The sequence below is a fragment of the Rhinoraja longicauda genome, chromosome 2 (genome assembly GCF_053455715.1).
Source record: "Rhinoraja longicauda isolate Sanriku21f chromosome 2, sRhiLon1.1, whole genome shotgun sequence".
NCBI classification, from domain to species: Eukaryota; Metazoa; Chordata; class Chondrichthyes; order Rajiformes; family Arhynchobatidae; genus Rhinoraja; species Rhinoraja longicauda.
In genome coordinates, this window is record NC_135954.1 from 65408476 (window position 1) to 65426329 (window position 17854).

The window sequence follows — 17854 nt, forward strand, 5'->3', positions numbered from 1 at the left end:
TTCATAGGTATTGCAAGATGGTGTAATATTAATGATGAAAATAGTAATAACAATAATAGTAATATTGTCAAGTATGGTAAATAAATCCACCAGCAAAGAGACTATACATTTCATCAGAAGATAGACAAAAAAAGCTGGAGTAACTCAGTGGGACAAGCAGCATCTCTGGAGAGAAGGAATGGGTGATGCTTTGGGTCGAGACCCTTCTGAAAAAGCTGGAGTAACTCAGTGGGACAGGCAGCATCTCTGGGGAGAAGGAATGGGTGACGTTTATGAGATGCTGCCTGTCCCTCTGAGTTACTCCAGCTTTTTGTGTCAATCTTTGCTTTAAACCAGCATCAGCAGTTCCTTCCTAAACATTTCATCAGTATTTAAATGATGAAAAATATTTATTTTATATTATGTTCAAGGTTTCAAGGTCAGTTTATTGTCACATGTACCAATTCGAACTACTATTCAGCCGTACTAAAAAAAAAAGCAACAAGACATACAATTACATAAAAGTTAACACAAACATCCACCACAGCGGATTCCCCACGTTCCTCACTGTGATGGAAGGCAATAAGGTCCAATCTCCTTCCTCTTTACTCTCCCGCGGTGAGGGAAGTCGAACCATCCACAGTCGGGGCGATTGAAGCCCCCGCAGCCGCCGGTCGAAGTCCCCGCGTTGGGGCGATCTGAACTCCCGCATCGGGGTGATCGAAACGCCTGCGTCGGGGCGGTCGAAACTCCTGCGGCTTGGAGTCCCCGATGCCGGTCTCTAACCAGAGACCGCGGGCTCCGCGATGTTAAAGTCCCGCAGGCTCCCACGGTTGGAGCCCCAAGGACAACCCCCGACAGGGATTGCGAACTCCGTGATGGTAAGTCCGCAGGCTCCCGCGATGGAGCTTCTGGTCGATCTCCAGCAAAGGCTGCCAACTCCACGATGTTAGGCTGCAGTGCAGACGGAGATACGACACGGGAAAACATCGCATCTCCGTTGAGATAAGAGATCAGAAAAAGTTTCCCCCAACCCCCCACCCCCCCCCCCCCCACATAAAACAAGCTAAAGAACACAAAAAAACATACATTTAACACATCCAAAACAGACACAAAGAAGGAAAGGAGAGACAGACTGTTGGCGAGGCAGCCATTGCAAGTGCCACCCAATGGGCAATTAAATATTCTGGTTATATTCTGCAACTACAACTGCAGTTTGATGAGAAATATAAACATTAAATTATGCATAACCTGAGAAAAATATTTGATAGTTATGTCATATTAACAGAAATATGGCCATTATGATTAGTTGTATTATATATAACATCAGTGTTCAGGTTCTTGGAGCACATTATGCATCCTGATTGCACAAGAAAACCTCATATCTTTGTGTCAAACATAAGGTGCAATAGTGTTTGGGGTACTACAGCACATTAGACATTTACTCTACTCAAAGGAATGCTTTAGTTCGTTTATTCACAGCACTCTCTTGCATACAGCCATACCACACTGAAGGAGACAAATGTTGGCCCTTCAATTCTATTCAGCTCACACAACAATCCCTGGCATTTATTGTCTGGCCAAATTGCCTTTGAACTTGTGTCGGAAGAAACTGCAGATGCTGGTTTAAACCGAAGATTAATATAAAAAGCGTTTCAATTTGCTTGGCTATTTCAGAGAGAAGAATCAATGACATTAATGCAAAATTGAATAAGATCAGTAAATTTCTTTCCCCAATAAGAATGATTTAGATATTTACTGCAATCTGGAGGTTTTACAGCTTTTATTATTGATAGTAGTTTTCATTGCAGAATTATTTAATTGTTTTAGTTACCCACACACTGGGATACGATTTGAGCTTCTGTCTGTGGATAATTAGCTTAGACCTAATGGATCACCTGTCCAGTAAAATAACCAGTGTGAAACTGCACTCCCTGACTCTATCTTTAAATCCTAGCATAGAATGACTGACAATTGTTTCAATTTCTTCAGCATCATATATTATTATTTCTTTTTGTTTCCAGGTATCCTTCTTCTTATTCATTGTTTTTGTCGTCTACACAATGCTACCCTTTCGTATGCGAGATGCCGTCGTAGCCAGTGTGTTGACATCAGCTTCCCATACTATTGTGCTGAGTGTCTGCCTATCAGCCACATCAGTCATAAAGGATCATTTGGTTTGGCAGGTGAGTGCTCAGTAAGATAGTTGCAGAGGTTAAAGCACGTGTAACATTATGGGATTTGCAAGGTGATTATTTTTAAACATACCAAACAAAAAAGAACTTGGTAGCAGTAAATAAAATATTAGTTGTGCTGTGTGAATAATATATCTGCGTGGAAAACCCACATGGCTCTTTGTGTGCTTGAGAAAGAAACCACTGTGTTTCTGGGTAAAATATTTTGAAAGTAATTTCAATATTTTCTCAGCCTGAACATATCCGTATAAATATGTCAATTCATATATGTGTAACAAATAGCAACAGGTATGTACTGTATAGTGATTTATGACATGTATCCATAACCTTTTATAATTAAACTGTTTTGATTCAAAGATAAGGTTCTTGTCAAAGAGAAAGTGATGCGCGGCAGTTATAACATGTTTCAATGATATTTAACTCACTAGGATTTATATGATAAATTGCATGTTTATTTAAATTTATAATGGTGTGTAAATCAACTGTAACTGAAAACTTACTGACCTGGAATAATTACATTTTCTGGTAACTCACAAGGGGCACTGTCAAAATGATGCCAGATATAAAGTCAACATTGATTTTTTGCCATTCACAGTATTTTCCAAAATGAGCTTTTTAAGTGGATTGCAGAAGTTTATCTTGGTCAACATGAATGAGTTGGGCCGAAGGCTGTATGATTCTTAGTTGTCATTGTAATAGATATTATTCGAATGTGTGGGAAAAAATCAAATGGTATTGATTTTTTCTGTAATTTTCAGACACCTGAGCCTCTGGCAGAAAGCTTTTCTGGTGATGCAGTTAAATTAATAATGTAAAGTGCTTAGAGGCAACCATTATTAATATCTTTGTTGATTTGATCTGTAAATTTGATAAAATGAGAACACTGTTACCAATCCCTGGAAGTACCAGATGGTCAATTGACATTGATTTAGCTAATTAACTTATATTTGATTAATGCCTTTGTATCTGTCTGTGACATTCTGGAGTCATAGCTGCTGAATAGACTTACTATTTTAACAGTCACCAATAGCTTGCTGTACTGATTTATATTTTGCCGTACTGGAGTTTTACTTTGGTGATAGTCAACGTTTTTAGTACAGGGCTTTTTGAATGCGTGATTCTTATTGATATGTGAATGATAATTTAAGATTAGATTTTTTTCATGCTCCTTCCAGTACATTACCTGTGTATCTTATCGCCTTGCATGGACAGAGAGCAGCAGATTCATGCTCCTTGGTGCAAAGCTGTATCCTTTTCTGCAGTATTATATTTTCTTCTGCTAAAAATGATATTAACTATTTACAATGAACAGAAAAATGGAGATGATGATGAGTATGCTTGCTTTGCACCATTATATCTGGACATCATTAATATAGGGATGGCTGGACTGTTGTAAGTTGATTTTATTAGAAGAAAAAAAAGGCATAATTAATTATTTTTGTTAGTGTACCAAAACACTCAAACCTTCAACCCTGCAGCATCTATTGTTTTTTCACTTCAGAATGTGTGCTGGAATCTCAATACACAAGTAACCCGTCAATGAGGTGGAATGAAATAGAGAAGTTCTCCATACCCACAAGCTTGTGTGCATTTTAATGTTTTATTGACAGTATGTGACTATTCAGCATAACTTCAGTAGAGCTCCGTTCAGGTTAAAATGTAATGCTGGAAGATGTTTAATGCCTAGGGCAGCGCAGGAGCACAACTGGCAGAGCCACTGCCTCATAGTACCAGTTTCGATCCTGACCTCGGGTGCTGTCTGTGTCGAGATTGCATATTCGCCCTGTAAACATGTGGGTTTCTTTTGGATGCTCAGGTTTCCTCCCACATTCCAAAGACACGTGGGTTTGTAGGTTAATTGCCCTCTGTAAATTGCCCCTTGGGTGTTGGAAAAGTAGGATAACATAGAACTAGTGTGAACGGGTGAATGGTCGGCTTTGACTTTGTGGGCTGAAGGGCTTAGTTCCATGCTGTATCTCTAAACTAAACTAAACTAAACTTCACATGTGGTCAAGGTTAGTGAACATCACACTGCATCTTTTGGTTAATCATCTATACTCTGCTTTGTGCTATTCACTCCCATCGCCCCATGAAAATAACTTCTACCGATCAAGACTTGAAATCAGCATATGCATTCCCAACACCCACTCCCTCAACTTTCAATGTTCTGCACTCACCATCACACTTCCCTCTCTTGTAGATTACACAATTACAGATATCTCCAACAGACCAGTAATATCAAAACAATGCTTATCAATTTACCATCTGCTGACCATTAGTGGGCTTGATGACACAATGTCTATGGCTAGCAGTGCATTCAGAAAGAATTCAGACCCCTTCACTTTTTCCACATTTTGCTACATTATAGCCTTATTTTAAAATGGATTAAATTCACTTTTGTTAAAACCAATCTACACACAATACCCCATAATAAAAAAGCGAAAACAGGTGTTTCGAAATTTAGAAAACCTACCTAATCTATGTGCAGCATTTAAAAGATACTTGTATAGATATATGGATAGAAAAGGGTTAGAGAGTTATGGGCCAAACATGGGCAAAAGGGCCGAGAGTAGATGGGGCATCTTCATAGGCATGGATGAGTTGGGCCTGTTTCCATGCTGTACGACTCTCTTTATTCCTATTACTTGAAGCTCTCAACCACCTCCACTTCAGGACCATTGATGCTGATTTGGCATGTACTCCTGTACCCCTGCCTCCTGAGATCAATATTATCCTTTATCTTGCTAACTCTGATGGATAGGTTATTGTCTTGGCACCATGTTACTAAACTCTCGATCTCCTTCATGTACTCCATTTCTTCATTGTTCAGGATCCGGGCCACCACACCACCGATGTCATCTGCAAACTTGTAAATTGAGTTAGAATTGAGCCACACAGTCTGGACTGTATAGGAAGTATTGTAAGGGGCTGGGAACATATTCCTACTGGATATTGGTACGGAGAACTGTTGTGGAGGATGTTTTGTCACTATCCTCACTGATTGTGATTAATGGTGTAAACCTAAAGTCAAGAATCCAGTGGCAGAGGGGGGTACTGATTCCTGGCCCAGGAGTTTGGAGATGAGTTTGGTTGGGTTTATGGTGTTGAAGGCAGTGCTATGGTCAATAAGGAAGAGTATGATGTCGATATCCCTTTCATCTTGATGTTTCAGAAATAAGTGTAGGACCAGGGAGTTAGCATCAGCCAATGACCGGTTATGACAGTCGACAAACTGCAGTGGATCAAGCTGTCCGGGAGGCTGTAATTAATGTGCACTAAAACCAGCCACTTGAAGCACTTCATGATAGTGGATGTCAGGGCCACTGCACAGTAGTAATTAAGGCCCACTACTTTACTTTGCTATGGCAACGGGATGATAGTGGTCTTTTTAAAACAAGTGGGGACCACAGAATGAAATAGTATAAGTATGCAGTTGTGCTGCAGGTGTGAATTCATATTTGCTGCCTCAAAATGCAGCCAGTGGCACCAGAATGTCTGCAATCTTTGCAACATCATATGCTTGCACTGTTAAAAACTCTGTGAAGGAAAAATAAGATGAATTCTTGTTGTCTCCTAGCTCCTTAACATAATAATATTGAGAAAACTATGGAATGAGTGCAGCCCAGATAGTAACACTTTGTGACCAATGCCTTTGACAGCTACAGGGAAAGACTTTGGAGGATTCACTCAAAGAATAGCATCTCAAAAAAGATGAAAACCTTTTCAAGATAATTGTTCCCTTTCTAATTCATCCAGCAACAACTTCCAAGCACACTATATTCAGTTGTTTCCAAGACACTAGTCACTGCAGATCAGTGAAAAGTAAGCTACCCTGCTGTTTGCTCTCTTTGATTAATGATTGTTCTTCTGCTCAGAATTCCACCTTCCATCGATATTCCATGTACTTTGGTTTTGTTGCATGCATAATCTTTTCATTTTAACTATTTTTTAGCAGTTTTTTGCCTATTTTTGGTCATGCCATTTCATCTGATTTATTTCTCATATCTTAAATTTCACTATTTCACATATCATTAATTTTGTCTTCTCATTTTTTTATGCATCTCTTTCGAGGCCCAGTGTTCTGCCACACACCCCTGTTCATCTTTCTTAGTTCTCTTAATTTTTCCCCGTAAGAACCTACACGAAAAAAGGTCCAGATTCCCTATCTGTATTTTATTTTACAGAACATTGCATTTCCTAAGAAATTATATGAGCTTAAGTAAAAGTAGAACTGCAAAATAGACTATGAGAAAGACAAATCAAAAGAGGCATAATTTTCTAGGGAGCCAATTGTACAGTTCTCGAGCATAAACAATGGTGAAAATAGAGAAAAAAAACCTGTGACGTAATATTTAACTATTTGACAAAGCTGTAGCAATAAGAACTGTGAATATGGTTAATATTATAGTTAAGATGGGAAATAAAACATCTAGGGAACTAAAGACCAATCAACTTAACATCAGTAGCAGAACACCAAAGTCTTTATTGACCAATCTCACTAATTTCTTTGAAGAGATAACAATGAAGAGAAGCATGGCAGATGTAATGGGCTAGAATTATGATAAACAATCTACACCCAACCAAGAGCCAGCTCGGGTTTTATTTTGCAATTCACCTTAGAGTCTCTGGCAGATTTTGAATATAAGTGGGTGGTCCAGTTGGCTGCCTTAACTAACATGTAAATGTATGAGTATGACATGTGACAAGGAATAGAGAGATACACACTATGCAGACAGATTTGATTAGTTATACTGGCATCATCGAATGGCAGCGTAGACTCGATAGGCCAAATAGTCTATTTCTGCTCCTATGTCTTATGATCTTATGATAATATGGAGAATCATGCTTCAATTTCTTAAAGCTCAAAATACACACACGGTGTTCACAATTGCATTTAGATATCAGGTTTTTTTGCTAAGATTCTGCAGCATAATGCATAGGAAATTATGTAATCTAATTTCCAATCCAGTTAGAGTTTATATATTTCAGCGCATAATTAGAGCACATGGTATTGTTCTCAAAATCTCTGTAAAGCGTCTTTGAGTATATGAAAAGCGCTATATAAATAAAATGTATTATTATTATTATTATTATTATTATTGGAGGTAGGGTACTGACATGGATAGAAAATTGGTTGACAGACAGAAAGCAAAGAGTGGGGATAAATGGGTCCCTTTCAGAATGGCAGGCAGTAACTAGTGGGGTACCGCAAGGCTCGGTGCTGGAACCGCAGCTATTTACAATGTACATTAATGACTTGGATGAAGGGATTAAAAGTACCATTAGCAAATTTTCAGATGATACAAAGCAGGGTGGTAGTGTGAACTGTGAGGAAGATGCTATGAGGTTGCAGTGTGACTTGGACAGGTTGTGTGATTGGGCGGATGCATGGCAGATGCAGTTTAATGTGGATAAGTGTGAGGTTATCCACTTTGGTGGTAAGAATAGGAAGGCAGAGTATTATCTGAATGTTGTCAAGTTAGGAAAAGGGGACGTACAACGAGATCTGGGTGTCCTAGTGCATCAGTCACTGAAAGGAAGCATGCAGGTACAGCAGGCAGTGAAGAAAGCCATGGAATGTTGGCCTTCATAACAAGAGGAGTTGAATATAGGAGCAAAGAGGTCCTTCTGCAGTTGTACAGGGCCCAAGTGAGACTGCACCTGGAGTACTGTGTGCAGTTTTGGTCTCCAAATTTGAGGAAGGATATTCTTGCTATTGAGGGCGTGCAGCGTAGGTTTACTAGGTTAATTCCCGGAATGGCGGGACTGTCATATGTTGAAAGACTGGAGCGACTAGGCTTGTATACACTGGAATTTAGAAGGATGAGAGGAGATCTTATCGAAACGTATAAGATTATTAAGGGGTTGGACACGTTACAGGCAGGAAACATGTTCCCAATGTTGGGGGAGTCCAGAACAAGGGGCCACAGTTTAAGAAGAATTTAGAACTGAGATGAGGAAAAACTTTTTCAGTCAGAGAGTTGTGAATCTGTGGAATTCTCTGCCTCAGAAGGGAGTGGAGGCTAATTCTCTGAATGCATTCAAGAGAGAACTAGATAGAGCTCTTAAGGATAGTGGAGTCAGGGGGTCTGGGGAGAAGGTAGGAACGGGGTACTGATTGAGAATGATCAGCCATGATCACATTGAATGGCGGTGCTGGCTCGAAGGGCCGAATGCCCTCCTCCTGCACCTATTGTCTATGGTCTATTGTCTATTCATTGTAGATAGAATTAACTCAGAGCATGAAAAACAAAATGGAGTTAGCTGACTTTAAGTTTAAAAGATGGGATTTGTAGGGTAACCAGTTTTGTTTATGATTAAAATTAATGATTTATAACATTGAATTAAAAAAGTCACAGTTTCTACATTTGAGGATGGTCTGAAGAAGGGTCTCGACCCGAAACGTCACCCATTCCTTCTCTCCTGAGATGCTGCCTGACCTGCTGAGTTACTCCAGCATTTTGTGAATAAATACCTTTGATTTGTTCCAGCATCTGCAGTTATTTTCTTACCGTATCAGAGAGAAAGTCAATATTGCAGAAAACTGGGGAAAAATATGTGCAAAAGTTAATTAACTTCCAGAACAGACATTAAATTGACAAACAAAACTCTACATAGCTAATTATAACAAATTACATTTTGCTTGGTAAAAAAAAGAGTCACGTTACTGTGAAAGAAAGAATGTAAAACAGCAGACTAATGAAAGATCTGAGATTTATGAGTGTTGACAATGTAAGTCTGGCCAATCACAGATTTCCTTAAATTTTTTCCTCAGGTTGACCGTAATTGAAATAGGTAGCTTGCTAACACTCTACCCCCGTCCCCCCCATTCACCAGAATCATCTGAATTCTAAAGATGTCTTCTCTGGGAAACCTTTGCCTGTTGAACTATTTGTATGTATGCAGCAACAGGTAACAATAGGCCAAAGCTCACCAGCTGCGGACAATATTTCCAAAGAGAACCTTTGATGTTCAGTTGTCCCCATGCAAGTAAGACCTGCACTCAGAGCAGAACTCTTGTATGTTCAGACGTTGTTTTATGGGAACATCTGTCTCTACCCTCCAAACTGAGACCTGTGAAATCCAATGACACAGACCAGTCCTGCTGAGATTCCTTACTATTCATTTGAATGGGAATTCTTGTCCCATTTATAATTATTTTACTTTAGTGTTCTTATTGACTGGTCAGTGTTTTAAAATATTTTCTAAAATATTTCAATGTGTTATTTTAAATTATTTATATTACTTTGTTAAGTTTGAGAAAAGCCTCAAGATTTGGCAGAAGGGAGAACTCTAGCCCAAGTCTTTGCCTGTGATCAGAATGTTCAAAACAGTGCTTCGGTCTTTGCTACCTGAACCTTGCTCATCACCCTCCGTTTTACTTCCTGACTCTAAGCTTACTTGGCTTAGTTCTCTGCATTGGTTCTAGGTGAGTGCAGTCAGGGGCTGCAGGCGGTGGGCCAGGTTGAATTACAATCCATAATAGGAACTAAAATGCTAGAGTAACTCAGCAGGTCAGGCAGCCTCTCTGGAGAACCCGGATAAGTATCGTTTCGGATCGACACCCTTCTTCACTCCAGATATTTTCATTAAGACTTCATTTCATTGTTTCTTCTAGATATTAATGTCAAAGAATGAATGTCTGCAAGATCAGCAATACCATATCTCACCTCTGGAAAATAAACACACTGCAACACCAAGTATTTTTCAATTGGCAAAAGACAGATGGCTCTTTACAGCATGGAGTGCTGGCTATGAAATATAACTGCTCAATTTTTGCATTACTGCATTAAATAGATACAACTTAAGATGTTCTGTTTCATACATTTTTGGCAAATGTCAAGGTACAATGACGTTGGCTTACAACATTATGATGTGGAATCTATAGACAGCTCTAAAACAAAACGTTGATGTACTACAACAGATGTTTCTAATGGTGATGTTCATTTAAAGTCTAATTTTGAAATGGACCAGTGGGAGATTTAAGTTTAGTTCAATATTATACAATATCTGATAACTTGCCAACAAGTCAAGCCATTCAGTTAATAATCTTTAGATTATAGACAGATTTAGAAACCATCCCTCATTCTGAGCAGGTTTCTTAATTAAAGATTAAGGATTATTCAGACTGATTCTTCCCACAGCCACTTCACTGCATTGTAGAGTTCTCTCTAACCCTTGCATTTCAACTTTCATGTGCACAACCCCAAAACATGATGACCTAAGAACCTGTTCATGGAGTGCCCAGTGAACCAACTGCATTAAAAGTTAAGGACTTCATGTGAGTTCCATGAGAGCTACAATTTTCATTCCATGTTTTCTGTGCCCTTGATGCACAAAGGATCTCAAACTTATAGAAACATAGAAAATAGGTGCAGGGGTAGGCCATTCGGCCCTTCGAGCCTGCACTGCCATTCAATATGATCATGGCTGATCATCCAACTCAGTATCCCGTACCTGCCTTCTCTCCATACCCCCTGATCCCTTTAGCCACAAGGGCCACATTTAACTCCCTCTTAAATATAGCCAATGAACTGGCCTCAACTACCTTCTGTGGCAGAGAATTCCACAGATTCACCACTCTCTGTGTGAAAAAAAACGTTCTCATCTCGGTCCTAAAAGACTTCCCCCTTATCCTTAAATTGTGACCCCTTGTTCTGGACTTCCCCAACATCGGGAACAATCTTCCTGCATCTAACCTGTCCAACCCCTTATGTAATGGTGTCTGTTCGTGTGCTATGTATACTGGGACCACACTTCAGACCTGACCCCTATAATCTTTACTTGTATTGTGTGCAGTTCCAGTAAGATGTGAAAGATGTGAATAAACTACAGAGCAAGCAGAAAAGATTCACATGGATATTGCCTGGATTAGAGGAATTAAGTTATCAGAAGAGATTGGATAGGCTGGGTCTGTTTTCCCTGGAGCAAAGGAGGTTGAGAGGTGACATAATAGAGGTATACAAATTATGAGAGGCATAGATAGGGTAGATAGCCAGAGCCAGTTTCCCATAGTAGAGTGTCAAAAATAGTGGACATATGTTAAGGTGAGAGAGCAGAGCTTTAAAGGGGATATGAGAAGTACTTTTTTCATACGAAGAGTATTTGGTATCTGGAATGAGTTACCAAAGGAATTGGTGGAGGTAGGAACAATCACAACGTTCAAGAAGCATCTGAACAGGTATTGAATGAACAAATCACAGAAGGATGTGCAGTTGGCAGGCATGGGATTGGTAAAGCTAGGCATGATGATCAATAGGGATGAGGTGGGTCAAAGTGCCTAATTCCATTCTGTACAATATATGATCTTACGACCTCAGTCAAAGCAGCCCTTTTGATTCACACTCTATCTTAACACTCTTCTTAACACATATTTCTTCCACCAGTGGCACATAGTACCATCCACAAAATGCCCTAATTTACCCCCAAAGGCTACAACAACAGCACCTCCCAAACCCCCAGCCACTTCAACCAAGATGGATAAAGGTAGCAGGCCCTGTGCTAACACCACCAGTTGCAGATTCCCAGCAAGTCATGTACCATATGTATCATTGATTCTCCTTCATCACTGGATTTAAATCCAGCAACTCCTTGCCCCATAGCGCTAGGGTGCACCTTCACCAGAATAACTGCAGTGCTTCAAGGTGGCAGCTCATCACCATCTACTCCAACGTAATTACGGATGATCAATAAATGCTGACTTTGGTGGTGATGGCCAGGTCCCAAAATGAATATCTGAAGATTGAACGTGGCAGCACTGCATCCAAGTCTTGGGGCTTTTCTCCTTGTCTTTACCTCAATTTCTGTCTCTTCCAATTCCCTCACCTTGGCTTCCTCTGATTTGAGGACTATGTGGAATTCAATGCAAATGATTGATCTGTCTAAATATAAATGGCTCATGAGCCAGCACCAGAGTCAGAGGTAATGAAATTGGATACATGTAATGATGTGCTGCAAGAATGATATTTGTCAATGGCAGATTAAAAGCAGTGTGGACAAATCACAAAGACATGTATATAGATTGGAGAAATGGGCAAACCTGTAACAAATTTTTCCACATGCAGACTGGACCAGAATTGGAGTCTAATAGAGTCACCAATTAATTTGGACAAAATAAAAACAAAAAATGCTCAAGTCCCTCATCTGGTCATATAATATTTGTAGATGGAAAAAAACAGACTTAGGATATGAGGTTGAAGATCTTTTACTAGAACTGACAAGATGTTCAGAACTCATAGAAGCAAAATAGACAATAGGTGCAGGAGGAGGCCATTCGGCCCTTTGAGCCAGCACCACCATTCAATATGATCATGGCTGATCATTCACAATCAGTACCCCGTTCCTGCCTTCTCCCCATACCCCCTGACTCTGCTATCCTTAAGAGCTCTATCTAATTTAGCTCTCTCTTGAAAGCACTCAGAAAATTGGCCTCCACCGCCTTCTGAGGCAGAGAATTCCACAGATTTACAACTCTCTGACTGAAAAAGTTTTTCCTCATCTCCGTTCTAAATGGCCTACCATTATTCTTAAACTGTGGCCCCTGGTTCTGGACTCCCCCAACATTGGGAACATGTTTCCTGCCTCTAACGTGTCCAACCACTTAATAATCTTATATGTTTCAATAAGATCCCCTCTCATCCTTCTAAATTCCAGTGTATCCAAACCTAGTCGTTCCAGTCTTTCAACATACGACAGTCCCGCCATTCCGGGAATTAACCTAGTAAACCTACGCTGCATGCCCTCAATAGCAAGAATATCCTTCCTCAAATTTAGAGACCAAAACTGCACACAGTACTCCAGGTGCGGTCTCACTAGGGCCCTGTACAACTGCAGAAGGACCTCTTTGCTCCTATACTCAACTCCTCTTGTTATGGCCAACATTTCATTGGCTTTCTTCACTGCCTGCTGTACCTGCGTGCTTCCTTTCAGTGACTGATGCACTAGGACACCCAGATCTCGTTGTATGTCCCCTTTTCCAAACTTGACACCATTTAGATGATAATCTGCCTTCCTATTCTTACCACCAAAGTGGATAACCTCACACTTATCCACATTAAACTGCATCTGCCATGCATCCGCCCACTCACACAACCTGTCCAAGTCACCCTGCAAAATAGGTCAAAAGTAGGTCATTTGACCTAGTGAATCTACTCCACCATTCAATCATCATGGCTATTCTACCTTTCCCTCTCAACCCCTTTTTCCTGCCTTCTTCCCATAACCCTTGATACTCTTACAAATCAAATGTCTGTCATTTTCCAACTTAAAAATACCCGATGACTTGGCCTCCAACCCCCTTCTCATTCCATTCTTCCTGTCTGATTTGTTGAGTATTTCAGCATATTTGTTTTAATTTCCAAATTTCAGAATTCCTGCATCTGAAAGTTTTTAAAAAAATCCTATTTACTGATGGAAATTCAAAATAAATGTTATTGCAAAGAATAATGGAAGAATGGGGACAATGTGAATAGTTGAATTTAAGACGCTAGGTGAAAACTGGTGGTGGGGGGGAGGGGTGGGGGTAGGGAGAACGCATGTAGACCATAGTCACTGGCATTGATTTCCTTGGGTTGAATGGTCTGTTTCTGTTATCAACAGACTATATAATGCCAGTCAGTTAGCTTCCACAATTCTTTTCAGGTGATGCATTCTAAATCCACACCACCACAACTTGCTGAATATGTATTATTTTTTTCTTTATTTCAAATTCCATTCCTTTACTAATTACATTAAACATGCGTCTTCCCCTGCCAGTCAAAATATTTTCTGATAGCGCAGATATTGGAAGGGTTTGGTTTGACAATGTCAACACTCCTTCCATGACCATAGATATTTTTACATCGGGTGATTAATCCTAACTGAATGTGCTCCCACAATCGAAACAACTCTATACACTAATTTTCGTTGTCTTTTGGGTTTGTGAACCAGGAATTCAAAGCCAAAACACCAATTATTACTTTATGGGATCGTCTGAATTCACCTGCACGTTCAGTCGTGCGCCTAATTATCTCCAAGTTAAAGGCTCACTTCCATGGGGTAGATGTGTCTAATATCAAATATTAATTGCAAATAAGCTACTGCTTTTTTTCATCTGATGTAAAATTGCTTTCAGCTGGAGAGGGTGAAGGTATATTGCAGTTAATTGGTTCAACTGGCACTCAATTTTCAATAATTTATACTATTACATTTTGTAGCTCTCTAAGGTAACATTTTGAGATGGTTATTTGAGTATGCTATATTTTTTCAAATCAATTGTTAATCACACATTATATACATAGTCATTTGATAATATTTCCCACACAATGCACATATAAATAATCATGTTTAATTTTGTGCATTTTACTTTAAATGTTCACTAGTTGCACACCAGCATCCTGTGGCTCTAGAGTGCATTTAATTTACAAGGTACAGTACAAAAACTCACAAGGCTTCTTTGGTGATAACTCCATTGCCTCTGACTTCTTCCTTTGACAAGGATAGCAGGCATATGACAATAAAACTACCTCCAATTACTCCTCCAATCATTGAGAATATAGAATTCTTGATCCCTGAAACAAAATCTTGGAACACCTTACCTAATAATACTGTGGGAATATCTTCACTAATTGCAGTAGTTCTGGATTGCTGCTCACCACTGAGGAGCCATTCAGGCTGGGGAGTAAAGTTAACCCTGAAAGCAATTAGCTAAATCACATGCATGAATCGAGATGAAATATATTCACATATTGATTCATGTACCAAGCAGCTTGTAACACATTGAACCACAATATTCTGCATTCTGTTTTTTTTCTCTGTGCACTACTTGTCCTTGTGTATGACTTGTTTGTACTCATGCATGGTATGATTTGACTGGATAGCATACAAAGAAAGTTTTTCACTGCATCTCGGTACACATGACAATAATAAACAAATTCTAATATCATTAAGCATCCATGTTGCTGTCCAAAGCAACTGAACCAAATAACATTATGCAGTGCATATCTTGTTTGCTAGATGGATTGCTATTAATGTCACTTGGCATAAAGTTGATGCGATAGATCGTATCAGTGAAAAGTCCTATTTTAATTTCCTTAATGCTTTAAATAAATGTCTGGCTATTTATCTACCTGCCCTGAAATTGTAGTATGTAATGAAAAGTAGGAAATGGATTGCTTCAGTCTGCATGTTTTGCGTAGAATCTGGATGGGCTGGAAATTCAAGATTTGTTGCAAAATGCATTGTCCATGACATTCCTTCGAAACAAACACTGCTGCAGGAACATGGTGGGCCAGGCAGCATCTCTAGGGGGAATGGACCAACCACGTTTTGGATCTGGACACTTGAAGACAGGATGTTGCCTGGCCCTCCAAAAGTTCCTCCAACGGTTTGTTTTTACCTCAAGATTCCAGCATCTGCAGTCTCTTATGTCTCAATGATTTTCTGTTTGGTCCCCTGCGCATCCGCATTGTTATTGTTTGGAGAGCCCCAGCATTCCACCCAGCTCTCGTGGTCTTTTGGCTTCCTCCCTTTCCTTCCTTTCCCTTTTCACACTACCTCATTCTCTATCGTTATTCCTTCTAGCACTCTGCTCTTTTTTCCTTTGCGTAACCCTCTATCTCTGCTCATCACCATCTCCCGATACTATCCCGTTCAACTGCCCCATATCCCTTTCCTCTTATTGCTATTAGACAATAGACAATAGGTGCAGGAGTAGGCCATTCGGCCCTTCGAGCCAGCACCGCCATTCAGTGATCATGGCTGATCATTCACAATCAGTACCCCGTTCCTGCCTTCTCCCCATACCCCCTGACTCCGCTATCTTTAAGAGCTCTATCTAGCTCTCTCTTGAAAGCATCCAGAGAATTGGCCTCCACTGCCTTCTGAGGCAGAGAATTCCACAGATTTACAACTCTCTGACTGAAAAAGTTAGACCATTGACCCCATTCTGCCTACTTTCCCCACTCTGTCCTCCCAACTCCTGCTTTCTCTGCCTTCTACTGCTGGCCCCCTGCCATCTCTCTCCTCTGCACCAACACTATTTATGTATCCTCCCACTACTCTTCCACCTTCCATCTCCCTGACACTTCGGACCTCCTATCACTATTATCCCTTTCGCTCAAAGTAGTTTCCTTTTGCAGTGTTTCAAAGTATTGGTATTTCATTAGTAGTTTATATTGCAATGAACTGCAATTAATTAATAATTTCCATTTATTGTCACAATTAATTTTCTTGATAATGCAACAACGCAAATTATTTTGTTATATTGTTAAAGACATTTGCCAGCATTTTGCTGCATTATGTTGTAATATGATAATAATGAACCGATAAAATTTACTTCTAACACACTTCTGAACTGCTCAAAGTTCTATGTGTTTCTCTAAAATTGTTGTGTCATGAATTTACATTATTATTTTTATTGATTGAAAGGTACAGCATGGAAACAGGCCCTTTGGCCCATTAATTCCACACCAATCATAAATCACTTGTCAACAATATTTCTGTCTTATCGCTACTACTTTCACATCCACTCCATGCACACGAGAGGTATCTTACTGAGGCCACTTAACCTGCAAACCTGCACATCTTTGTGATGTGGGAGGAAACATGAGCACCCGGAGGAAACCCACACTGTCACTGGGAAATGTGCAAACTCCAAACAGGTCGCATCCAAGGTCAGGATTGAACCCGGCCTCTGGCACTGTGACACAGCAGCTCTCCCAGCTGTGCCACTGTGCTGCCACAATTTAGAAATTTCTAACTTGACAGAATTTGAAGTTTTCCTTTTGAATTATATCTGAATTTCTCAAGTTTAAAAGCTTTTGTATATTAGATAGGTTTAGAAGCATTTGTCGCTATATTTGCAAATAGCTTTAATTATAATCCAAGGTCTTGCAATTTTATCACCTTTTGTATTTATTATGTAAAACCAAGAATGCGGATTTTCATTTATAAAGACTGCTCTCTCATGTTTACTGTGTATCCATGTATCTATTCATATTTAATCCAATTAATATCCTAACAATTGATATGACTTTTCTTTTTCTGTTCCTGTTTCCACAATGTTGGCTTGATTGGCTTACAAATCAAGTAATTATTTGTAATTTCCCCATTCTTTACATGTAAGATTTTTTTTTCATTTTTATTGTTGAATAGGGGAGTTTTTACAATTTTTGTTAATAATTGCTAAAATCTGTTATTTTTGGTTCTAAAAATTGTCAAGAGATGTTTCAGCCTTGACAAAAGGTAACTTAATCAAATTCAGTAATAATAAAAGCGGACTTTTCTACTTCCTCATATAATTAAATCTTTTTGACCTTGATATCACTCTGGTAAATCTGCAATAGACTTCCTCAGCGGCCAATATATGATTCTTGAATTGCAGACTCCAAAACTGTGGATAATAACAATAACAACAGCGGACTTGTTTAGTTTATTATTCATTTTCTTTCATATAAATATAAACACATTGTTTGTCGCCCCAATTTCATTTACCCTTTACCCGTAAAAGGCCTTGTATCGTCTGCCCGATGGTAGAAGTTCGAACAGACTGTTGCTGGGGTGTGAAGAGTCTTTGTGGATGCTGCTGGCTTTTCTGAGGCATCGTGTGTTGTAGATGCCCTCCAAAGCTGATAGCTGTGTTCCGATGGCCCTCTGAGCTCTATGGACTACCCGCTGAAGAGCTTTCCTCTCTGCCTCCGTGC

The 17854-nt window shown here is 39.6% G+C and overlaps 1 protein-coding gene across 4 annotated transcripts in view; it reads left to right on the plus strand.

Moving 5' to 3' along the window:
• adcy2b (adenylate cyclase 2b (brain)) overlaps window positions 1-17854 on the plus strand; it is a 371550-nt gene that overhangs the window by 197557 nt on the left and 156139 nt on the right. For 3 of the 4 annotated variants that reach the window (XM_078428257.1, XM_078428255.1, XM_078428259.1), the window contains one exon: window positions 2004-2165. The exons of the other annotated variant lie outside the window; for it this stretch is intronic. In XM_078428257.1, the coding sequence (XP_078284383.1) occupies window positions 2004-2165 (162 nt within the window). The remainder of the gene's footprint in view (window positions 1-2003; window positions 2166-17854) is intronic. 4 annotated transcript variants of the gene reach the window in all.